At 32.5% G+C, this 26,481-nt stretch overlaps 1 protein-coding gene across 1 annotated transcript in view; it reads left to right on the forward strand.

Annotated features, from left to right (window-relative positions):
- LOC127728348 (cadherin EGF LAG seven-pass G-type receptor 2-like) overlaps positions 1-24,334 on the forward strand; it is a 53,430-nt gene extending 29,096 nt beyond the window's left edge. The window contains exons 9-22 of the mRNA XM_052235699.1: positions 752-885; positions 2,429-2,600; positions 5,040-5,173; positions 6,139-6,289; positions 8,343-8,479; positions 10,424-10,592; positions 11,612-11,770; positions 12,687-12,827; positions 15,023-15,145; positions 16,258-16,440; positions 18,050-18,237; positions 20,487-20,853; positions 21,659-22,018; positions 23,880-24,334. Coding sequence (XP_052091659.1) covers positions 752-885; positions 2,429-2,600; positions 5,040-5,173; positions 6,139-6,289; positions 8,343-8,479; positions 10,424-10,592; positions 11,612-11,770; positions 12,687-12,827; positions 15,023-15,145; positions 16,258-16,440; positions 18,050-18,237; positions 20,487-20,853; positions 21,659-22,014 — 2,414 coding nt within the window. The 3' untranslated portion in view covers positions 22,015-22,018; positions 23,880-24,334. The remainder of the gene's footprint in view (positions 1-751; positions 886-2,428; positions 2,601-5,039; positions 5,174-6,138; positions 6,290-8,342; positions 8,480-10,423; positions 10,593-11,611; positions 11,771-12,686; positions 12,828-15,022; positions 15,146-16,257; positions 16,441-18,049; positions 18,238-20,486; positions 20,854-21,658; positions 22,019-23,879) is intronic.
- The last annotated feature ends 2,147 nt before the right edge of the window (positions 24,335-26,481 follow it).

The following is a 26,481-nucleotide window of genomic DNA, read 5'->3' on the forward strand; positions in this document are numbered from 1 at the left end:
GGATAAGTCCAGTGATGAAACTATTTCAATAACCCAATAAAACCTTTGGGGCATCAGAATTGCGATGATTGTTATAAATATGATACTGTGTTTATGAAAAAAAAATCATAAGATGATAACAGAAATATTTCAGTTTTAGTATCATCTAAAAGTAAATGTTTAAATTACATACTTTACACCCATTAAAAAAAGACTCAGGTAAGAGAAAAACTTACAAAATTACTTGAGCTAGGAGTACATTTTTTTCTCCTTGTGTTGAATGATATGACAACTGCCTATCAAATGAAACCCTAATGGTTTTCCCTTTTTATTTGGTGTTTATTAAAATAAGTGAACCTTGTTATCATCTGAACGTTTTCGTTATCAATTGATCATATATATGTCCATTGCTGCCTTCGATATCCAAATACTGATACTTAATTATAATAATACTATCACAAACCCAGTAGTCAGCGCTTTTGTAATTGACATGAACCATCATTTATACCATCATCTTCTGTAGTTTTAGTGTTTATAAAATGTTAAATTAATCGAAAATTAAGGCTTTTCTGTCCCAGTATTAAATTGCATGATCCGTACTTGGCATGACTTTTCGGAATTTGCGGTTGTAATTCTCTTCAACTTCGTATCTAATTTGCTTTCTCATCGTTTTGATTATAGTGCCACTGATGAGTTTTGTGTAGTCGAAACGGGTGTCTTGCGTACCAAATTATGCGCCTGGTATCTTTGATGAAATTTATACCATTTTTAGATTATGGTGTGTACTTGGACACCGGAGTGACTTTAAATTATGATGTAAATCCTTCATACACTGTAACTGTAACATGTGACGACGGAAGTGATACTGTTGATGGCGTATTGACAATCATTATTATCCCGAATCAGGTATGTATGGTCTAATTGATATTTCATTAATCCTTATATACATCAGATGTCAACTTATGTCTCTAAACAAATTGGGGAATCACGTTTTACAAAAATACATTTCGAACATTAAGAGACTATCTTTGTCAACATATTGACCCTTTGAATACACTTATTATGAAAGATTATAAATTAAATATTGTAATTAGATCGTTGAATAATGCTTTTCTTGGTTTTTACATTAGTTGGAATTTCCAAAGTTTTATACAAAATAGTCCGAACTGTAACTTAACAACTATGAATATATGTATTGTTATCTAGTTCATGAATTATGTTGCTACCTGTATTTTTCATTTCCCATTCTGACAACTCTCTCAACCTACGATCATTTTGAATGTGAAAGTTTGAAATCAAAACAAGGATTTGCATGATGAAGAACTTTTGCCGATAGAGACAACACGAAAATTGAAAAATTGAAATAGCACAAAGGACAACATAAACAAATATGTGTTCCATTTGACAATGCTTTCAATTTACCTTTATCAAAATAAGTTGTGAACAAATATTACAGCTACATAGAGTTTCTGGAAAGGTGAAAAGTTGGAGATACAGAGGGGGCAACCAAAACCATAACCCAGAGACAGACAAGCAAAACAATGACAAAAAACACGAAAAGACAAACAAAAGTTAAAAACAGATGTAAACCTCTACTCAGAATGATTGATCCTTAAGAACTCAACAAAAAGTACCAGGGTGAACAAATATGCACTGGAAGGGTTAGCAGTTCCTGCTCCACTAGCATATCCAGTCGTATAATAATAGAATAAAACAAAGGATATGGGGTATCCATCCATGACACAAAATCAGTACATGCACAGCTAAAAACAAACAAAAACATGCTCATTTTAAGTAAGCATTTGATGTTGTGATGCAATCGGTAATGTTATCAGAGAGCAAACGTGGACTGGATGGTGGCAAAATGGAGAATATCTGTAGTTATAGTGATACAGATTTCCATATCGGTAAAACAAATTGTTATGGTGTACGTAAAGCTTACAACAAAATGACTTCATTTCTTATCAAAAAGAACCCTGGTAAAATAGCTTCTTTGTAAGTAGCAACCCTGTATAATGATAGAAAACGCAAGAACTGAAACCGTTTGAACTGGGAGATATAAACTGCATAAACAGACGCTGCGGGAATGTTGCTACCGACAATGAAAAGTTTACGTTGGGACAGTTGATCATCTTTTTGTCGTATGTTTAGTTCTCCACCGACCATAAGTGTCAAAAGCTATATGTAAGTCAAGATGCGAAGCAGACTGTACCTGTGGTTATCTTTATTTCAAATTTAAAGATCGCTAACTTCAATATATTTTATGATTTAGATTAATGACATCATAAAATGAACAATTTTGAAATTTATGGAATCAAAGCTATATTTTCACTATTACGAAAAATGTCACAACATGGATTTGAATATCATAATAGTAAATATTTTCGTTTTGCTACAACATGTATATTCATCGTATGTTTAGTTACAATTATAAGTTGAAATATTTAAGGCACCTGTCATCAATAGTTTGCCAGATACTGTAAGTTTCCTTGAAGACGTCAACACCAACACTTTGCTGCATACAATTAATGTCACTGATTTTGAAGGGGATGTTATTTCATGTTATCTTGTTCCAACCAGTACTGTATTCGATATTTCATTGGTACAACCCCTAAACAATGGTTTGTATGCACATTTTTTTTATTCAAAACATGAATGAAAAAAAACCTATTTTATTTTCTAAATTGTAAGGGTAGCAAATAGGCATTTTGCGATTTGTATTATTCAAATATGTAATTCAGTATAAATATTCATTATTTTTTATAAAATTTTGGCTTCAAAAATGTCCATGATGTCTTGATGTTTCCATCTTTAAAAATTTATCATTTATATATTTTCAATGTGTCGCCTCTTATTTAGGATTACTTTTTCGACCCTCTGAAATTAAGCATGTATCTGATTATTTTCTTGTTTACGAAAGACATTGACACGGCTTTATTTGATATTGTAATCCTGCTTAGGTTACCGTAATATCCAGTGAAATGTGCATGTGGTTTCGTGTTATTTGATATTGCCTTTTTTCTCTCTTATGGTTGTGGCTTGTTATCTATTTCTTGCATGAAGAGATACTTCTGGTATCACACTGCACGGAGTGTGATACGAAAAGTGCGTTAATTTGATTGGCTTATCGAGCATCAAGAGACAATATAACGACTTTTTCATTGGCTATTCGTTTAGGTCATTGATAACTTTCAAAGGTTAAGCCGATGTACATTTCGTCCATGGCAACGGATACATGTGATTTCTTTAATAACATACAGAACACTCATACTTTTCACCTGAAAATCTTCTTTTTGTCAAATTTTATTACATTCTGAAGCGAAAAGTTTTAAAATGTCTGATGTATAAGTTTGACGCCGGAACAGAAGATGTGACGTCATACTGGTATGTGCAAAAGACTAGATCAACGATTGATTGGAGGATTTTTTTAAATAACACAATCAGAGTGTTGACCACAATAGTCGATAGAAAAAGTAAAATAACAAAAATACCGAACTCAAAGGGAAATTCAAAACAAAAGTCGAGCGACATTAACCGTAAAATTAAATTTTTAATGTACCCACCTAAAATACGTCTAATCATATATCATTCGAAAGCATAAAAATTATCATCTGTACTATCTTTTTTGCCCGGTTGTCAATTATTCGTACGGTGCCGTTTTTGTCAAATCACGATGAGAGGTCAAGGACGGACAATTTCTTAAGTTACAAGACGTCAACAATTTTGCATATTCTGTCTTCTAAATTTCAAAATTCTGTATGGAAAAATAAAAAACTTTTAAAACAGAGACTATTAGTCAATTGTCAAACGCACATTAAACTATTAATAACGTATTCTTAATAAATAGCGCCTTTTGCCAGAAATTCAAGTGAAAATTATAGAAATGAGTGAAAACCAAAATATTTGTCTGTGATTCAATTGTTAATCTCCACAAAACCAAATAAGATATTTGAATTAGTGCTAAAGAAGTTTTTTGACATCTTCAAATTACTGCAATCACGCTTCTTGCTAATTACACAGCCAATCATAACAACCCATACAGCTGCCCAAAATACCACCATCTGCAAAAAGATAGCTATTTAACTGTTCTACGTTAAAAAAATATTATTATGTAGTCAATTTTAGGTTGAAGAAACACATTTTAAAAAATGCAAAAATGTTTGATGGAAGTAATACACGTGGGGTGCATGCTTTTAAGAGGAATTTAGGGAGCTAAACTTTGATATTCCAATATGTAGGTTAATTGCAAGTCTGTTAAAAGCTTTTCTGTCTTTTCTATTTATTTTGTTTGTAATTTCATGATTATCATTTAAAGAAATAAAGTACTTTCTATATAAATATTAAGCCAGCCTAAAAAAAAATAAATACATAAATAGATAATTACATAGTTAATGATTTAATGAATGAAAAGTTGAATTTCAAATATTTGTCTTATATAAATTGGAAAATTTGTTTTCTTGCTTGCTTCAACCGCATCGTGCATTGACGAATTGTGCTTGTCTGAAGTAGGAAACCCTATCAAACTACGTAATTTTGTAGTAAAAAATTTACATGTTGCAGTTACATGCAGTTGTTTTGGGTCCTCAATGTTCCTTAACTTCGTACTTTATTTGGCCTTTTTAACTTTTTTTATTCGAGCGTCACTAGTATGTCTTTTGTAGACAAAACGCGCGACTGGCGTGTAATATTTTAGCCTGTTATCTAAGATTAATTTATGTACAATCACTGGGTCGATGTCACTGCTGGAGAGGGTTTCCTCACCAATGGTATCACATGCCCAAGAGTTATCACTGATATAGTCATAATTATAAATAAACTCACTGTTTACAACACATTTCATTTTTTGAAATACTATGGATTTTTTATATCTTGATTTTTTTTTACGTTTTGCACCTTTTGTTGTGTTGTTCAGTTTGGTCTGATAATTTTAATTATCAATTAACGAAGTTTTTAATTTTTTTGTAGATGAACGCATGCGTACGAAATATAAACCATGATTTTCAATTTTTTTTGGAGAAATTTTTTTTTAAAGAAATATTATCACTTTAATTTTTATATAGAAAATGGAATCTTCCTGACAGGAGGGACACATCTGGATTACGATACGACATCATCCTACTCATTTACAGTACAGTGTGAAGACCAAAGACGAAATGATACAGGCAGTTTTACCATAAATTTAATACGGAATACAGTAAATGTCTTTCCAATATTAAATGCTTACATATGATCTTATTTTATATAGCTATTGATACTAGTCTGATGAAAATCTGCACCAACTTTTTATCTTCTCAATCAAGACTAAATGTTTCAAAAATGTAAGACAGTCTTGTTTTCGGTCAAAAACTGACGTGAGTCAAATGCATTTCAATATCAAGACAAATCTGTATTATATGATTTTCACAACATTTTAAGAAACCTAGAAAAGTATATAACATAATATTATGTTTTATGAAGAATCCGATCATAAAACAAATCGGGTATAGCAATTCAGGCGATCAGAAATTAATTATATGCTAGAGTTAGCATTGCTTATGATTTATCAAAATAGATGTTTTCAATTAAGACGACATTAGTTTCCCGATGTTTAAATCTTGTAAATCGATTAAGAAAAGACAAATCAAGGTAATGAAAAAAAAAATTGAAGAAATCGCATGAACTTAAAAAATAGCAGGATTAGATGCGGCAAAAGGGCAAGCGTCTCCTGCTACGCATTCATCACCCGCCTTGCGAATCAAAACACAGTCAAAATGTCACAATCGGGAATAGGATAAATTTTCAAAACATGATATCCAAAAGCTAAAACAAAAAGGGAAAAGAATGTTTTCAACGACGAATCTCATCACTGTATTCTTATATATTACGCTTATTAATTGATATTTCGCCATGTTTTGAAACATGGGAATCTAGTGCGAATCGTTTGTTCGTCAGGCATATACCAAAACACAACTCGTTCATCGAAGTATTATCGAGTCGTCTCCTTTTGATAATTGATTTGATGATTTAAAACTATGAACAGAAATTAGATTTTAATATTCTACTGCACTGTATTTCTTTCATTTATTAAAAACAAGTATGCCTGCTCTGAATGTCTTGTATTGTCCAATTCTGTCATTGATTTCAGACTTTAATTTTTTAGCCAAAACATTTGTATTGTAGCCTCCGGTAATAAACAACTTGCCATATACAGAAAGTATATCAGAGGACCTGATAACCAAGACATTGATACACACATTGAACGTTACGGATGTTAATGCAGCAGATATTATCACTTGTACATTGAATTCACATACAACGTTATTTGAATTAGGTAAAACATCTTCGGATGTAGGTTTGTATACGAAATTTCAATAACCGATCATTTCAACTTCGAATGCAACAGCGGTTTCAATAATTTAACAACTTCATGTCCCAAAAACATGGAACATAAAACTTTGTTTGGCGGGTTTTTTGTGTACAACGAATGGGAATCCTCGGAAACGCTTTTCTGATTAACCTTCATCCGGAAAATTCGGAATTCATATTACATATCTACTAAAACAACAATGAACAACTATAATCGCAATTGCAAGACATTAACAGCATCCATTTTGGAATGTTGAAATCCTAACTGCACATGTTTGCATGACATATCACTTTCTGTAAAATTTCTTTTCAAGTTTTGGAATATTTTTTCCATTTATCACATGTTTTCTATTTCCATGTTAAAGGCGACTATTTTGAAGATTCAGAACACTCGTTGCACACCATACATGTTACTTATGGTTTTTGGTAAACTTTCATCAAGCTTGGTCCAGTCATCTCCAAGAACTAAGCCAGACAAAAAAGTGGGGAAGAAAAACTAAGGAAAAACGCAGGATGACAATATATAACTCGACATTCGTTTTAGTTTGGACTAAAAAAAACAAAACCACACAATTGTCTGAATCATAGTAACGACGCGAATACAAATGAACAGAAAACAATCATAAACAAGAAAAATACAGAAGATCGGTATAAATTTCATTTTGAACCGTAACTATAAGAAGAAGGCATGTTGAAATAATATTTTCGACATTTTATTAGAAAACTACAAATATCAGGAAAGTCTGATTTATTCTTAACATTTATCCGCGGGTCTCCTACGGTTGTCGGAAATAAAAATGGTACTCTGATACTAATGGAAGTTGAATAAATGTCATGTTGCGTACTGAATCAAATATAAGCTTTATTCTTACAACTCATATGTAACTGAAAGAAGTGATGAATATGGACTGCATTTATCTAACATTAACGAATTAATTTATTTCAGTTGACTAATTATTTGCATAAAGTCACACTAATCAAAACTTAAAAGTCACCTGGGCCTTTTTTTCATGCGTACATTGAAACCTTAGTGGAATGAATCTGTTAAAAAAATCTCTTTTATTCTTTGCTGTTATAACAAAAAAGATAAAGGGTGCGATAAAATAGTTTTTCGATCAATTGTATGAAGTCATATGTGGGCCGAAATATTCTAGTTCCTCTGCCGATTATCTGCTTGTTTCTTTGATGTATAAAGTTCAAGTAAACGCCAACCATATCACCAATAAACGTTAATCACAATGCCTAATATGGCATTTATTTCCTCTTAATGTTTATATAACAGAAATTTCCTATCAGTGTTGGCAAAACGGAGAACCATACTTTTGCTAAATGTATCCTTTAAGTTACTTTTAAAGTTAAATTCCATACTTGACGATGTAGTTTGTCTTGTATTCGTCATTACTTTGACATAAATCGAATATATTGATGATTTTGATGACCCCATGTTGATTAATTCAGCTTATTATTCCGCAGAACTGTAACAAAATTATATTTTGCTACCCATTTCGATTGTGTTTCATAATGCCATTTCTGTTTCTAAGCTGAAGGAATAGTTTATTAATGTATTAAGAATACGACACCCTCAATGAATCAAACCAAGAAATCTCAAATTCCTGTGGGTGATATTTCGAAAATGCCTCATCAAAGAAATTTGGAAGTCTTAGATTTCATAGTTATCAGCTCTTGTCAGTGTTTTGTTCATTATCCCAACCGTTCCCTAGCACTTAATAACACACGCGATAGTGAACTTACATCAAAGGAAGAAAAGATTACCTCCTTTTCTAATGTGTGTATTGCATAAATCGCTTCAAAGAATACTAATAACTAAATTATTTTTTAAAGTTAATATTGCAGTGTGTATTTCGAAAAAATAGTTGCCAAATACTTTATCAGTTAATTGACATCTGTTGGTTATAATCACATATGACTTACAGCGCCGATCGTTGCAATTTTATAAATTAAATGATTGGTAATGAATAATTTGAAATGAATAATTTTTTCTCATGTTTTTTTCATAGCGGGTTACGGAGTTTTCTTGATCGGAGGAACAGCTCTAGATTACGACGTTACTCCGACTTATCAACTTGATATAGAATGTGGTGATCATAGAAGAAATGTCTCTGATGTCCTCACAGTAGATCTCATTCGTAATGAGGTATGGTAAATATGAAGACACATACCCTATAGCCGGCTACCGGTTATGCAGATGTCATGTAACATATATCAAAGTCTGCTGTACGCGATTGCAATCGGAAAGGCAGACAAAACAAAAATCTGCTGTACACGATAGCGATTGAAATCGTTTTGATTAGCAATCCAGGAAACAAATCCTGTATTATCTGCCATAATGATAACCGGTAATAGGGTGTGTTGCTGTGTAACGAATTTCTAATGAAATCTCGTTCATAAAGATAAAAATACGCAAATGTGTCACTAAAGCAAATAGAAATGTCTTAAACGAAAGACTTATTAATGCCAAATACATCTCTTTATATGCAGGCATTCCTGGTCATTTGATTCATCACTAATGTACAATTGCAAGTGTCTTAGATGTAAATTCTCTTAGACATAAATAAAAGTGTTTCCAACATTTGAAAAGAGAGAAAGAGAAGACATCAGGGAGGTAATAATAAAATTATGTACCGGGAAAAACCATAAGATCATGGCCAAAAAGAAAAACAATACACAAAACACTAAAGATTTAACAACACTAGTAACAGATTTTTTTTACAAACCAAGATTCATAAAAAAAGCATAGGCTGTGCTTTGACCTAAAGTTGCTTACATCTACCCCATTTGGATTGGTGGATAGTTGTCTCATTGCCAATCATACCACATCTCCTTCTTATAGCTCATATCTAGGATTGGGACGACATGAAACATTTTTTATTTCTATATTAATAAATATTAATCTCAACGAGACTGCTACTAACATGACAAAAACTAGAGATATTTGGGTTGAGCGTTCCAAGGAAAATCAAGAAAAGCATCTCGGACGCATGTCACTTTCATTTACTAGTACTGAATCGATACCACTGTTGGGGACTGTGCATCCTCGAGGGTATCATCTTCCTCAAGCAAAGTTGGCCTTATATGAATTTTGGTGAGAAAGCTTCTCACGTTTTCAGGTTTCATACTTCTTTGGCTTTTAAATGTTTGAATTTTAGAGTTCCTACTGTCCTCCTGAAGGTGAATCCACAGAAAAGCGCTACGGACGCATGAAATTTTAAAGAAATATTTTCATATAATAACAGTAAACGGTCTTCAAAAAAGACAATTGTCTGTACTATAGGTCAAACACTAAGTCTCCCCTAGTGGAGACAAATTTTAATATATTTAACAAAACCTACAAAGATCTATCATCAACACGAAATTTCTTAAAGAACAAAACACAAAGATAGAACTATAGACACACACTGACGAGGTTCTGAATGTTCTATTGAATTGCTAAATCCGTTTTTGTTTATCAAAAATAACATTCGCTTCATTTGACATTTCATTTTCTATCTAACTCAGGAAAACAAAAAACATTTACTAGATATAAGAAGATGTGGGATGAGTGCCAATGAGACAACCCTCCATCCAAGTCAAAATTTATAAAAGTAAACCATTATAGGTCAAAGTACGGTCTTCAACACGGAGCCTTGACTCACACCAAATAGCAAGCTATAAAGGGTCCCAAAAATTACTAGTGTAAAACCATTCAAACGGGAAAACCAACGGTCTAATCTATATAAAAAAAAGAGAAACGAGAAACACTTATGAACCACATCAACAAACGACAACTACTGAACATCAGATTCCTGACTTAGGACAGGTGCAAAACAAATTAATGGTACCAAACCTTCACCCTTATCTGAAACAATAGTGTAACATCACAACATAGAAAAACACACTATAAAATATCAATTGAAATGGCTTAACTCAATCAAAAGACATTAACACCGGTGAACATACACTGAACAAATAAATTTGATCTCTGATACAATGCAAATACAAAATAAATAAACTAAGGGAAGAATAATTAAAGTAACATGTTAGCAAAAGTTTAATAAATTAAAATAGCCGTTTTCTTCTGTGCTGCATTTCGTAATTTTAGCCACCATCAATTGCTAACCTACCAATGAGCTGTGAGATACCAGAAAGCATCACTGCAGAAAGTTTATTGTATACCGTATCTGTTACAGACCCTACAAACGACACAGTTACTTGCACTTTAACAACAGTGACAAATACTTTTTTTCTCCAGTCTGGCTCAAGTCAGTTTGGTATGTTACATGAATGCTGTAATGTAAGAGTGGCATATATATTTACATGGAACATTTTTTCAGCGAAAGGGTTAAAGTAAAAACCAAACGAAAGGGCGTTATTTATTTTTTACATAAAAATCGTCAAACCAGTTTCACAATTTTTAAAAAAGACGCATTTCAGATTTATATTTGATAAACTGTCTTCTTAAGTATTAGAGAAATAAAGGACAGCTTTGAATTCTTTAATTCGCAAATTGCATTTATATTATTACATATACAAAATCCTTAATAATTTTAATGAAAGGCATTTGATAACATAATGATTTACTCATCCACATATTGCAAAGTTCGAAATTTACGCCAGTCAAAAATATCAGCTCATATTAAGAATACAGACGGTGAATGCAGACTGTGCGAAAAATGCTAACGTAAAAACACTTGACACTATATTTTTATTGATGAAATATAAAAAAAGAGAAGATTTCCATCATTCTTATTCCGCAATGCTACAGAACAAATCCGTTCATCATCATAAATTGCCGATGGCAACAATATTTATGACATCATAGTAGCATTACGACAATGCCATTCAAAGATATGATATTTGGAATATGAAATAAATTATTATACTCATCATGTTATAATGTCAGTTTTCCACTCGTTAATGCGATTGTTACATTCTGTTCTAACACATTGCTCAGCGGGAACACTAGTATCCTCTTGTATTAACCAATACTAACTGTCAATACAATCAAAACGTCATCCCTTCGGACGCCATCATGAGTTGATGGACCGTTACAGAGTATCTGTGTCACAGATGACCACGGATAAGGTCAAGTTGTCGTAACAACAATCTCGTCCTCTTTTCTCTAGTTGTTACATCACCAAATAGGTTCTATCACCTAATTTGTACTTACTGTAAATTTTGTTTACATTAGTTTATGAATCGTTTAAGCTTTTCCATTTTTCCTTTGAAAACGTTGTTCCGTTTAAGAAACTAGGTTTATGATTGACGAACAATGTATTATATTCAACAGATACTAATATCTACGTTAGAGGGAATCAAGCTTTTGACTATGACGCTTTGAATCGATACACATTAGGCATAGAATGTGCTGACCAGCGACGAAAGGATGAATCAGAATTTTATATATACCTGCTTCGTAATATACCGCCATACTTTACAAATATTCAAGGTAATTTTCTATCTTAGAACGGACAAAAATATCTGTCTTTTCCTCAAAGTAGACATGATATCACCACACAATTATGTATGCTCATCCTTTGATCTGTCCATTATAACATTTAAAAAAAAGAAAGTTTTTCAATATTTTTATAATATAAAGTGATTTTTGAAGTCGCTTAATCTCTTTTGAAAAGGGGAGAAGATACTATGGTTGCAATCAAAAACAAAAATTAAATAAAAAAGGCAATATCATGACCAAACAAACGACGAAACAGCCTCATGACCTATCCACATATCAAATAATACAAAACTTATCTCTAGTGGTAAATATCACTGGCTTGTGAATTAACTTGTACAGTTATCAAGGTAAATATGTCGCTAGTTTATTGATATTCCATAACACTTTAACAATCAACTATTAAATAAATTTCGACCCAAGAAGTGTGAAGCACTGATGCCTGTCATTCTTCTTAAAACTTTGCTTAGTAATTTTTAAGTTGATATAACAAGTTTATTATAAAATCTTTAAAAGAGAACAACAAAAATATACAAGGTTAATATACTGTCTTCAACAACAGGCATATTGCTTAAGTCCGATTATATATCGGATTGAATGTCTCCATTCTGATCGGACGTGGCTGTGTACTTATACATTCAAAACAGCCAAATGGAAGCCCCAAAGGTTTTGCTGCTAGTCGAAAGAAGACCTAAGTGGCCATATTTCTATGCTGCATTCACCCTTGCAAAACCTAAGAAATGGTAAGATTAACAGTTATAAATAATGAATTTGTAACCTTTAATTATGTTTATAAGTAAATTCTAATTCACATGTAATCAAACATTTGAATTACCCGTGTCATGTTGATTACATATTTTAATAAATATCGGCTTATGTAAATTAATGATTGTTTTTTTTTTATATCCAGCTAAAACCACTGTCTCTGCACAGACAGTAGTGACCGGTCAGGTTGTATACACCATAACCAGTATAGATCCAGAGAGTGACAATGTACAGTACACAATGACATCCAGCACGGCTACAGCACCATTTGCAATTAACCAGAACAGTAAGTGTAATGTTTTTATTATCAGTTGGTTTTAAAATTTCATCATAATACATTCCACATGAAAAATTTAAAACCTGTCTTAAAGAAATAATCCACAATGCTTTCCTTTATAAAAATGGTACCATACCGTTCACATTTATTGTTTTGGAATATAATTCTACATATTTTGTTAAAAATAAGCCCGAAATAAAACATGATACACCGACATTCTCATTGTCAACATATTTGTGGAATTTTGAGGTAGAATTTTCCAACAGGTTGTCGGAATTCCCATGGGAACCTACTGTGCACTTCTCCTGGTCGACCTTTTGTTATTTTCATATGACTCGAAGTTCCTTCAGACACTTGTAAAAACAAGAAGATCAAAGAATCTAGATTATTTAATTTCACCTATAGGTATATTGATGATGTTCTTTCTATTAACAATCCAAACTTTTCTGATTGGGTCCCATTAATATATTCTCCTGAACTAGAGATTAAAGTAACTACAGATACAGCTTCCTCCTCATCATTTCTAGACATTTACCTCAAATTTTACAACAACAGTCATCGCAGTACCAGAATCTATGACAAACGAGACAATTTCAATTTTGAAATTATAAATTTTCCTCAGCTTACCAACAATATTCGTACTTCACCCGCGTATGAGGTATACATTTCTCAACTCATACGATATTCAAGAGCTTGCAGCTGCTACTCAGACTTTATAAAACGTCATCGCAAAAAACGTCTGAGCAAAAATATAATGAGCCAAGGTTTTGTCAAAGAACGTCTCGTCCTTTTCTTCAAAAAGTTCAATCATACAAGATGGATTTTAGTTTTAGATTCTAGGTGCTGAAGTTGTGTATCTTTTTATTATACTTTAGTTTCCCCGTTATTTGTCTTTGTGGTATTATGTTTCTTTTGGGCGTATGACTTTTGACGTGACACGGTATTTATGCATCCTGCCATCGGGTTTTTTACTTTTTAACTTTGGGCATTCCTGGTGCTGGTGGATCCCGAGTGTGATTCGCACACAAATGGTTTATGCTGTGTTGTTTCTATTTTGTTAACTCTTGTATTTCCATTTACTTATTTTTACTTTATCGACCCTTGTATTTTAATTAACTTAATTTCCACTTTGTAAAGAAAGTGTATACTATCATACGGTATGTTCTCTCAACGACAAATACTTTTTTTTTTGTTGGTGACGTCATTGTCTCATTTCCGTCTCAGTTTTGACTGCTGGATCCCAATTATTGTCACATTAACCTATTATGTCTGTTTGGGTTGCTCACCCAATTTTGTCAATAAAACGGAACTATAAACAACTGCCATACAAATGGGAGGTTTTGCTAGCTATAAAACCAGGTTTAACCCACCATTTTCTTCGGGAAATGCCTGTACCAAGTCAGAAATATGACAGTTGCTTCTCACTTGGTCCGTTGATTGATAGAGTTTGATTTTGTCAGTCTTTATGGACGTCCCCTTTTTGAATTTGCCCTGGATAATATATTTTATTTTTTTTTTTAAATGTTGTTAAACACTTCTTTTAATTTGGCTTATGTAAAGCGTCTTATGTAAGATACAACAATAAAGAGTGAAAAACGTAGCAAAACAGTGATAAAGGGGAAGTAATATAAGAAAATTTTAACACCCCTAAAACAAGTTAGGACAAACGGGGAACGGGCACATATCAAAATAAAATAAGGAAGTAGAACATGAGAGAAACAACAATAGATAAATGTCTCATTGAAGAATAAAATAGAAAGCTGCCTTCTATAAGATATACTATAATTATAGAATAACTTATCGAAGAATTCAAATATAGAAATATATTCAGCGAGTGACCAAACAACACATTAATTAACGAATGTTTGGATGCAATGTCATCGACAACGTTTTGACAACACCAATTGTTGTAAGACGTCAGAGGAGTGAAAATATCAGATTTATTTCACATGTGAAATTATCGGTTTATATTTCACTAGGAAATCACGGTAATTCATTGCAACCAATGTAATAATGTTGATTAAAACAAAACTTCATGATATTGCTTTAAAGGAAAGCATACTGTTGTATTAGAATACTAGAAATCAAGGATAAGACGAAAAAACAAAATTCATGACGATCGGACACGGCCATCTGTGAAATTAGAAATTCTATAATTAAGATATTGTAACTTCAAATTTAGTTTTATTTTTATTTTTTTTCAGCTGGTGAAATATCTTTGAGTCGTTCAATAAACACTGAGTTGTCAGCTGGATATGAATTATATATAACTGCATCAGATGGCAGAAACAATGTTGCTTATAGAACATTGTCAATAAGAATTTCAGGTAAATAATGTAGAGTTTCATCTCTCTTAATTTTATCTATTTTTCGCCCATTTGGTAAGAAATATTTAGATAATTAGTAGGATTCTCTAAGGTTGTGTTGAATCAAAGTCAATTACCATCATACACCGCTTATCGTCAGCTGACATTTTATTGCATTAATGCGACAAACTGACATTAACCGCATAGCGGTTTTTTCTATTTCTGAATATACAGGTTTCTATCAAACTTTTAAGAAATTTAAGCATTTGATATCATACAGAACCTTCTCAGCGCCAAAAAGACAAAGCATCTTGCAAAGCTCTTTAAATTCATGATATATTGATGATGTCTTGTCAATCATTTTGTCCATATCTTGAAATTATTCTTCAATTTTATAAATATAGACAACTTCAAACTAGAATCTTTGAAAAACGTAATGACTTCAACTTTCAAATTGTCAATTTCTTATTTTCAGCAGTAACATACCTTCTGTCTATCGTATGGTGTTTACATATCTCAATACGTTACGTTTGTGCTTGCTTACACTATACAAATTTCTTCTACAGTGAAGTTTCCTTACACACAAACTTTTTCAAAAGGGTAAGGGTCAGAACAACTAAAATCAGCAATACTAAAAATGTACTGTCAACATCACGAATTGGTTTACCTATACAATGCCTATGTCTCAATTCACTCGAGACATGTTTTCGCAGTCTTAGATGTAAGAATAGCCGTTAGATCTGTAAATTTATTAAATGTGTCCTATTCCTTACTTTGTGTGGATTTGCATGGCGGTAGATTCATACATAGCAAGAGACGATTACCCTGTCTTTCCAACCGGTCTGACTCTTGCTCCATTTAGGAGTTCATTGAATTCCCTCAGATTAAGCTTTTTACCTTGATTTATTTTTTTAAAGGATTTATTGGTTTTGAAACTCGGTAAACTACTGTTTTCAAATGTTTAGATTTGAGCATTCCTGATGAAGATAGATCTTGTAAAGCCTTAAAGTGCTTTGAACGCACGAACATTATAAATTGTTCTTTTTATTAAGAATTAAATCCCTGAAATTTGAGGAGTAAACTTCTGTTTCTCTTATTTACAGTTAAAGATATAGTTGTAATTTTTTTTTCAGATATCAACAAACCACCTTCATTCTTAAATCCGTCACAAACAGTTATTGTTTTAGAGGGCATCAACATCGGATCATCTATTCTTCAACCAATGTTAACGGATGAAGATATATCTGATACGCACACGTACTTTGCATCGTATTCCCCACCAGAGGGTGTTATCTACTTTAAAGTAAACGCCACAAGTAAGATTGATGTATTCTTGTGCATGGTTTAAAACGAAAGAATTAAAGATACTATTTATACCGACAGTTTTTGAATAAGATTAACACAAACTACCAAAGATCTACCCAAAGATCTCCACAAACTTCAAATTTAAGCGAAACTAATATGTAACTTGAAGCTTTGCGGACATCAGTTATTTCAAAATGTAATGCAGTTTAACTGAAAGAAAACACCGTTAAATCATACATTTAAAGTATTTTAAGTGTTTCTCTTGCATGCACCATATAAGATCATCAATACGAGCTTCTGCAGCACGAAATTTATAAAATGTCATTTTGATTTATTAGGACTGAGTACATACCACTGCTAGTGGACTATTAGTCCCCGTGAGTATCACCAGCTCATTAGTCAGTGCTTCGATAATTTTTCTAAAATTTACCGTTGATAAATTAACAATTATTTCAGAAAATAAGGTGCCAACTCCCTCATGCAAATTTGACCTTATATACATTTGGCTATGCCTCGGACGCATAACTTTCTTTAGGAAGCTTGGCTACAACTCCCTCAGGCAAAGGTGACCTTAGATGCGTTTGTTCTTTTTTTTAGATCCCTTTCTGTCATATTGCTCCCATTGTGTTTAAGTTTTTGCATTCCTGATGTAGGTAAATTGCCCGTCACGATATAGCCAAGAGTGCAGAAAGTGACGTTAAACATAATTGTCAATCATCATTCAGTCTATTATGACATCTTTTGGGGAACTGCCCTGTCATTAAATATATTTGATCAATAAAATATTATCTGACCTATTTTGTAAGACATGTGTTTTATTGTTACTCGATTATATTGTATCATTGTAAATTTTCAATTTATAAATGGTCCAGGTATTTGGATTAAAATACATGGGGAAATATACACATTGAACTACATGTAAGAAGAACATGTTCCTCCAAGTAACAAAGAAGATATTTTCACAAATGATAATGTATTTTAAACTCAATATACAATTATTTAACTTTTCTATTATAAGTATTAATTATTTTTTCTCAAACTTACTTGTATTAAAAAAGTTGTTTTAAGAAATTTGACAAAAAAAGTCAGTGAAAATTTGTGATACTGTCCTCATTTTTTATTGGAAAATGGATTAACATTTTGAGACCTTTACCGCATTTTGATTATTTGTTTCTGCATCTATAGATGAAGTGGCATCAAATACCTTAAAAGCATATATCTACAGCATAAGCCGTTTTTTTATTCCCTTCCCTTCTTTAGATAACACCCGGCTGTAAGGGGATCGTGTTGCTCTTTCTTCATTTATCTATGTAGTGTTATGTGGGTTGTTGTTTGTCTTTTTGTCGTTTTTCGTTGGGTTTTTTTCATGTTTTTGACGATCGCTCTTCGTTTTAAGAGCATGTCTTGTCCCTTTCTTATCTTCGACCGCTTTGTTAGATCATATAAGCTTTTGAGGGGTTATCAAGTTAAAAAATTTAAACTTTATTTTGGCTGATGTTCTTAATGTGAACTTAAACACAATCCTATTTGCACAAACGATTAAATGAAGAAAAAGAATATGATTATGAATTGGCTATTTAACTGTGAAACTCTCCTAAATTACATTTACTTTAATTCTAGCTGGATTGATAACATCTATGGTCGAAATTGATTACGAGACAATTCCCTACAAGACGTTTCTATTGACTATTACTGGATCAGATTCTCTGATGGTGGACACCACAAATATAACGCTAAATATACAGAATATGAACGAACCTCCAAAGTTTACAAAGACAAAATATGCATTCACAGCTATAGAAAATAGTGTAAGGAAAAAGTATTCTCATTCAGTAATTAGTTACTAAAAAACAGAAAGAAGATATCAAGGGGTCATTTACAGATTAGAAGTCCAATTAAAACAACAGTTAAAACAACAAAAAGTATGGATCATATATAAGTGTGTTTATCGAATTTGTCATTTCTAATCCGGCAATATTTTATAAATAAAGAAACATTCCCGCTTTAGTTTTTGAAGTATGAACAATTGGTATCAAAAGTTTTTTTTAAACATATTTGTTTTGACTGAAAATGTGGTTTTTTTTTAACTGGAAAAGCATACATTTTACTATTTAAACAAATATTGATAGATTAACCATAAAATCAGCAGAACATTTTAAGTTTGACGTGTATATTATAAACGTTCAGTGAATCTGTAATGGGTTACTAGATATTTTTAGTTCACCTAGTCCAAAGCGCCAGTGTGAGCTATAACCATCTCTTGGCGCCCGTTTTCTTTATTAACTTTTACAAAAATCTTCTCCACTGAAAGTACTTGGCCAATTGGAACTAAACATGGCCACCTTCATCATTTGGGTTCCTATTTTAAACAAATCTGTCTAATGTTCCACCCTGCCAATCAAAATAGCCAATATGGCTTAAGACAGAACATAAGGGTAAAACGCATGTTTGGTCTGTACTCTTGAAAACCGTTACAGATATAGAGAATTCAACAAGCAGATAATGTTAAGAATGTGAAGCATTGTTAGACGACCACCTATAGTATTTATTGGCTTGTTATCACGTGAGTTTTTTTTTTTCATTTTCGCCTTTTATCTTACAAACTGTTATAGATAACACAGAAATTTTTGATACACAAATGACCAACAAGACAGTATCTATAAATAAGTTAAACAGCTGCAATCGTCAGTCGACTACTTATAGGAGTTATTGTCCTTTATTGATGAATTTTACCCATGTTTGCATTATCTCGAAAACTATAGGACTTAAAAAAAAAACTTAGCAGCAAAAATGATCAGCAATTAAGTCAAGATCTACAAATAATTATCGCCGAAATTGTCAGTCGACTCCTTATAGAAGTTAAAGCCTTTATATGACGCGTTTTACCCTTTTTATGTTTTTGGCAAAAACCATTGAAGATAGATGGAGTTTTTTTATGATATCGAACCTGTTTCTTTTCACAAATATTTAGTTTAGATCTGAGATGAAGAAATCTTACAAAGTTGGTGTTCAGGTATTAGTTTTTTTCTATTAGCGTAAAATATTACTCGAAGAATAAGAAAGAAAAAACAAATTCTACCACAATCCTATCTTTAAAGTTGCAGTTCAAATCAATGTATCAGTACTAGAGTGCGTGTAGTTCCACGTAGAACGAATGAACGAATGAATGATTTTTTTTTTTAGAATTATAAATTAAACGGAAAATTTCTCGGTCGTTTTATTTTCGTTATTTTAGCTAATATTTCGAGGAAACCTAATTGAAAGTATGAAGACTTAACATGAACCCAAGTAGAGGACCAATTTATAACAACGGTCTTGCACAACAGATCTGTAGCACAAACCATAACTTCTTTTCTAATTAAAAGGCAATGTTAGAAATCAGTTCTTTTATTCATTACTGTCTTATAAAATGAAGACGTCTCAAGCAGGCAGAAATTATTGATTTTTCAACTGGGTTTGTTCTGAAAAATTGTTGATGAATTTAGAAATTATTAGGAAACTAAGGTTCCAACTCCCTCATTCAAAGTTTACCTTTTATAGTTTGTGTATATGCTGTGCTGTTACACCACTGTACAAAGTTATGGGAGGGTTGGGCGCGTGCAAATATGTTTAACCCCGCCACATTCTGTATGTGCCTGTCCCAAGTAAGGAGCCTGTAAATCAGTGTTTGTCGTTTGTGGCTGTATATCATATTTATTTTTCGTTCATTGTTTTGTTCATAATCAGGCCGTTAGTTTTCTCGTTTCGATTGTTTAACATTTGTGATTTCGGTGCCTTTTATAACTGACTATGCGGTATTGGTTTTACTCATTGTTGATGGCCGTACGGTGACCTATAGTTTTTAACTTCTATGTCAGTTGGTCTCTTGTGGAGAGTTGTCTCATTAGCAATCATACCACATCTTCTTATTTTTATACTTAGCCGTGTTTAGGTCTTGTAGCATTGGCTTTCAAATTTATGGGCTTGAGCATTCTTGTTGAGGGTAAATTTAGAAAAAATACGAAATTAATAGTGCTATTTTTTGACTGATTCAATTAATTTTTTTATTTATTTAAAGGCTGGGACTGTTCTGCAAAATCCATACTACCAGTTTTCAGACGAAGACGGTGATACCGTTAAGTTCTCCTTTAATTGTGGAACAGATACTGGATTTCTAGACATAGATTCAAGTACGGGACTCCTTTCATATGCCATTGATTATGACTTAGACGTAGCTGGTACAGCTTCTCTTATAATCTGCGAGGTTTATATTACTGACAATGAGTACACCGATACTGCTTTTCTTAACATAACGGTACTTGATGCCAATGACAATTCTCCATCGTTTCTGAGTGATGAATACACATTTGTTGTTATAAATAGCCAGTCCATTGGATCCACAATAGGCAAAGTTGATGCAAACGATAATGATGTCGGAACTAACGGTAAGATAATACACAATTAAACTTTTTTATATTATTTTATTTTTTTTATTTTTCCATGTGTTTGTTTTTTGGAACCAGTGCGGTTCTTCATAAAGTAAGATTTTTCATGACCTACAAGAAGAAATTTTTGTCACAAAGGCACTGTTTAATTAGGCAATGTGTTCGATTTTTTCAGTTGAGTATTGGAAATAGTAGTGTAAAGAGTAGACAAATCAAAAGGTTTGATATCACTTCAATACCGTAAACATTTTGATTGATGATTTTTCAGCAGATCTTTCGAATTTTTAAGAATCCACATCTGATTGACACCGTTGGTTTAATTTAATTCACCATAATAAGACCATCTTACTGTGAATGAATGATGGTAAGAACTTTAGAATAATGTTTATTCATCATAAGGCCGTCTGCAAACAATAAGTTTTACTACAAAGGATTCAACTCATACATATTAGTCATACAGATATAGGAATATGAACACTAATTTATACTAATCTGACTAAGGTCCAGTAAGTAACAGTTCGTAAGAGGACATGCTATTCCTAGCCGACCAGTACTTTCTTTTACTCGTATATAGTCATCCTGTTTGTCTGACTGGCACCAAATGCTTATTTATTTACCCTACCAAGACTTTCCTAATGCAAACACGTTTCTACGAAACCACCGAATTTATTCCGTCCTGTAAGATCAGTATTCTTTTCAATGGGTATATTTTCCAGAGACGTATTCAATTGGTTTTAAATATTAGATATGTCTTTAAGATGCTTTACAGTCAGTCTTCATTTTAATTCTAATATCAATATTGTAGGAAACGTCGTTTATCATCTGGCACAGGAAGATCTCAACAACGGGTTGTTCAGCGTATCTGCTGATGGCTCCATTATTATTCAACAGTCTTTGGAAAGTTTTGTTCCGGGCACAAATCTCAACCTTACTGTTTATGCTGTGGATAGTGGGGGTGAACAAGATACTGCCTTGGTCAATGTTATTTTACCTGTTGTAGAATCCAATGGAAATGTTTATGTAGATATGGTATACTACAAGTCCTTCTTCTCATATGCTCCGAACATGGCATGGTTTGTTCCATTGATGGTAATCATTTTTGGAACAATCTGCATTGTGTTCCACACTGTATTTAAAGGATATTGTACATGCTCAAAATAAAAAGGTAACTAACAACAACTAAACAACTATAGCTGGGTTTATTTTCTTGCAAATAGATGATCCCTCTTTATCTTACTTACTTATATTGATGAAATGTACATATTTAAGAAACCCTGTAATTTTTTAATTATTTGATATGAATAAAAGGAGATGTGGGGTATACGTCAATGCGACTGCTACATAACAAATTGTAAACATAAAAAAAATATGGTCTTCAACAACAGAAAAGTGTCCTTACCATATGTCAAATTTTAAGTTGACACAAGTTTTAATAAAGTTAACAGAGATTGGGGAAATCTGTAATCAACAACACAGTCTCTAAAGGGCAAAACATAAAGATAAAATTAAAGCCAACCACTTATGAGGTGTCCTGACTTGGGACAGGAAATTTTCATGAGGTGAGGTTAAACTAATTGTTTTTCGTACTCAGTCTTCTTCCTATTTAATGTATAACAAATCAGTGTAATAACAAAACAAACATACAAACTGCGAGTACTGTCAGATCTGTACTTAGTGCCTTTTTGTTGTAGGGATGTATAAGTACCCTGCCACATCCACTCTCTGTTTTTGATAGATGTATTTCTATTTATATCCATCTGATGAGTTAAGTCTTTTTCAACTGATTTTTATAGTTTGTTCTTATGTTGTACTGTTACACCACTGTTCCAGGTTAGGGGAGGGTTGGCGCATTCAAACTTGTTTAACCCCGCCACATTCTGTATGTGCCTGTCCCAAGTCAGGAGCCTGAAATTGAGTGGTTGTTGTTTATTGCTGTTTCTCGTATTCTTTTTTCGATTATTGTTTTGTATAGTTTGTTCTCGTTTTGTGCCGTTGCACCACTGTCTCAGGTTAGGGAGAGGATTTGGCACCAGCAAACTAGTTTAACCCCGCCACATTCTGTATGTGTCTGTCCCAAGTCAGGAGGCTGTAATTCAGTGATTGCCGTTTGTTGCTGTGTAACATATTTGTTTTTCGTTCATTATTTTGTACATAAATTAGGCCGTTAGTTTTCTTGTTTGAATTATTTTACATTTATCATTTCGGGACCTTTTATTGCTGACTCTGCGGTATGGGCTTTGTTCATTGTTAAAAGTGACCTATAGTTGTTAATTTCTGTATCTTTGGTCTCTTGTTGGGAGTTGTCTCATTGGCAATCATACGACATCTTCTTATTTTTTATAATAAAGTTTCAGAAAAATCTCTTTATCTTTAATACTAATATTATAAAGAATTGAAACACAGGTACGAGTCAAACAAATAATAGCGTATTGCATTTAAGAAAGAAGAGGAAGATACCAATGGTATACAAAACTCATAAAACGAAGAAAAACTTACAACGACATGACAAAAAAAACGAGGGAAACTGAAAACTGAATAATATGAAATTCCCAATATTCTGATTTTATTTGTTCTGGCATGTAATTGTTCATAACTGAGTACATGATCGAATAGGCAACAACAACACGTTTATTTTGAATATTTATAAAAGAAGACGATCTTCCTACAACGTCGAAGTTGAAGAGGCTACTTTCAGTTTTACGAAATTTTCACAGTTAGCTCAAATACAATGATCTATATTTAAGCATTAAATACTAGAATATTTTTAACATATATTTGGAAAAAGATTTCCCTCGCGCTCTGTCTATGTACACTTTCCGACTCCCTCAGTCAAGGTTATCCTTAGATGAACTTGTTTTTTAATGTCCCTTTGTTTATATAGCTCATTGCGTGTTTTTGTAGTTAAAAATCCTTGGCTTTCAAATATTTGGCTAAGATCGTTCCTGTAAACACAGGAAAGCTCTTTGGATACACGAGAGTGTTAATTTCATTTGACTATCAAATTATTTAAATTATATTTATTGCAGGACTGTAAAGACAAAACGATTGAAATAGATACAGAGGAACGGATTGTTTCAATAACCGTTGTTATCAACATGTCATAAAAAAACAAATGCATTAATCTGCAAACTGTCAGTAGTAGTTTAGTAACTTTTGAAATTAATTCTTGCTGCTAAATCTGAAGAAAAATAGTTTTGCTTCTCGTTTTTTTTTCTATTTTCACGTGATTTTCTTAAAACGATTGAAGCCGAACTCCTCAAGAGCGATTCTATTTGCCAATCACAACTTCTCGTTACACTTTTATTTCTAAATTAATTAATCTAAAAAGTGCTTTACAGTACTCATTTTGTATAAGATAAAAACTTGAGAAAACATTGTTGGTTACTTAACCAATACTGAATACTTCAACCTTTATGTACTAACAAGACTTTTTAATGTAACATTTCAAGAGAAGATACATTAATAAAAACATTTCACCGAAGAGACATTAATTGTCGAAATGCGCATCTGGTGCTGTAAAATGTTAACGTAAATGTTATTCAACATTGTTATACAATCAAATCTCAAGAAAGATACCAGGCTTATCATTTCGTTAGCCAGACAAGAGTTCAGTCTACATATCAGTGGCGTTCAAACATTTAAGATGACAAATCGATTACGAAGTTGAAGAGCTCCGAAAATAATAAATTATATCGAGTTCACAACAAACGTCGCGTACTGTAAAAAAAATGTTTGTGTTTTGTTTCTTCGTAAAGTCGAAAAATTCGTTTGCCTCAGCCCAAAAGAAAGATGAATGATTGGTGCTTTATGAAAACCGTTCTTCTGATTTGGAGTACATTCCTGAGGATGTCATGATTCGGTAAATAATAAGGATAGAAAAGTTCAGCATCGCAGGATTACTGCATTTTTATAAACTTTTATTTTCTCCCCGATTGGCTGTTCCTGTACATATTATTAAATTGGTTCATCGCATGGTAATGCTGCAAACAACTTATTAACACGACATTGACTGGGGTATAGAAATATGTATATCTCTTGGTCATGTTTCGACCCCGGCAGTAAAACCCTTGCCAAAATTAGTTATTCGTTCGGCTGTGCTGTTTGTATAAATCCGATCATAATGGGAGTTAAATCCGTTACCTCGTGGAGAGGGAGAGCCACGTTCTATGCAGTTAAGAGCCCTTGATACAGCTCATTGAGGGATTCATAGGAAGCCTGTTGCAAAGCTTAATTTCTGTTCCTATCCAAAATTCCCTTATTTTCTAGTGACTTTCTTAATTTTTCCCCCTTGATCACATTAGAATCCCTGTTGCTGATCATACCTATTGTATTAATTGCTAATTCGTCCTCGTCTTGAACATAAATGAAATGTTTGCCATTGTAATTGGACGTTAAGCAAACAACAGTCAATCAATCAAACAACCTTAAATTTAATATTGTTTCTGAATTAGTCCACTAGATTCGGAAGACAATTTCAAGTGAATGATGTGTATGATTATTGCGTTTAGTCTGAAAAGGGATTGGTGAGACTATTTTATCGGTTTTTTTTTAAATAAATGGGCAATACTTTGAGTTTTTGACAAAATAAATTGGTATAAAACTTAGTTATCATAATCATTTTTATTCAATAGATGTTTCTTCCTGAATTAAAGGGGCATTAGCTACGAGATATAAAAAAATATAAAACATGATTTTTTTTTTGGTGAAATAGTGAAATAGCAGCCAATCTCGATCCATTTTGTTAAAATAAGCTAAGAAACATCGCTGATGAATTATTTACTTGCGAGTAAATAATTCGACCTCATTGAATTCGTACTCATGTGACCTCCAATTTAACACCTTAGCTGGAGATGGGTGCGCATGTATTCAGCTATTAAAGGGAAAAGAATGTCAACATTGAAAGTCAAACAATGATGAACCATTTGGTTGACTGATTCGATCCACAGAAAATCATTCTTATACAAGTAAAACCGATGATAAACATACTTTTTAATCTACAATATAAAATCAAACAGACCTTGAAAAATCCAATTGCACGTGGTCACAATCTATTTATAATTATATTTATGTTCATATCGGGTTATATAACCGTCGGCAGTCTTCGGAGGTCATCTCGATGGTTAATTAGATGACGTCTAGACAATAATACACACGACATGTTGATACAAATTATCGAGTCCATGCATTATTAATTACTTATTTTAAACTTGTTGTAATTTGGATATACATTTTAGTATGTTATAAATCAAATATGAGAATTTGAGTCAAATCGATGAACATAAATTTGACAGCTAATGCCCCTTTAAGATTTTGCAGAAGATATTTAGAACTTTTATGTATCCACACCTTATTTACACGCTGGTTCAATATACCTCATTATCATATTTTTAAAAGCCATGATTTACGGTAGACATAATAGTGGTAAGAGTTTTAGAAAGATGTTAGTCGAACATTTTACGACCCGCTTTTATAAAGATTTTTGTGAAGTTAAGGTATCCAGTATAAAGACTGGAGATTTTCAACACCATTTTTGTTGTAAATGGCATAGGAGAAAAGGGCGGATTTGTGACTTTTTTCAAATCTCCTCTTTCGTGAATGATGTAAAGATATGATATTTTAGATGTCCAG

Source organism: Mytilus californianus, unplaced genomic scaffold, assembly GCF_021869535.1.
Source record: "Mytilus californianus isolate M0D057914Y unplaced genomic scaffold, xbMytCali1.0.p SCAF_1, whole genome shotgun sequence".
NCBI classification, from domain to species: domain Eukaryota; kingdom Metazoa; phylum Mollusca; class Bivalvia; order Mytilida; family Mytilidae; genus Mytilus; species Mytilus californianus.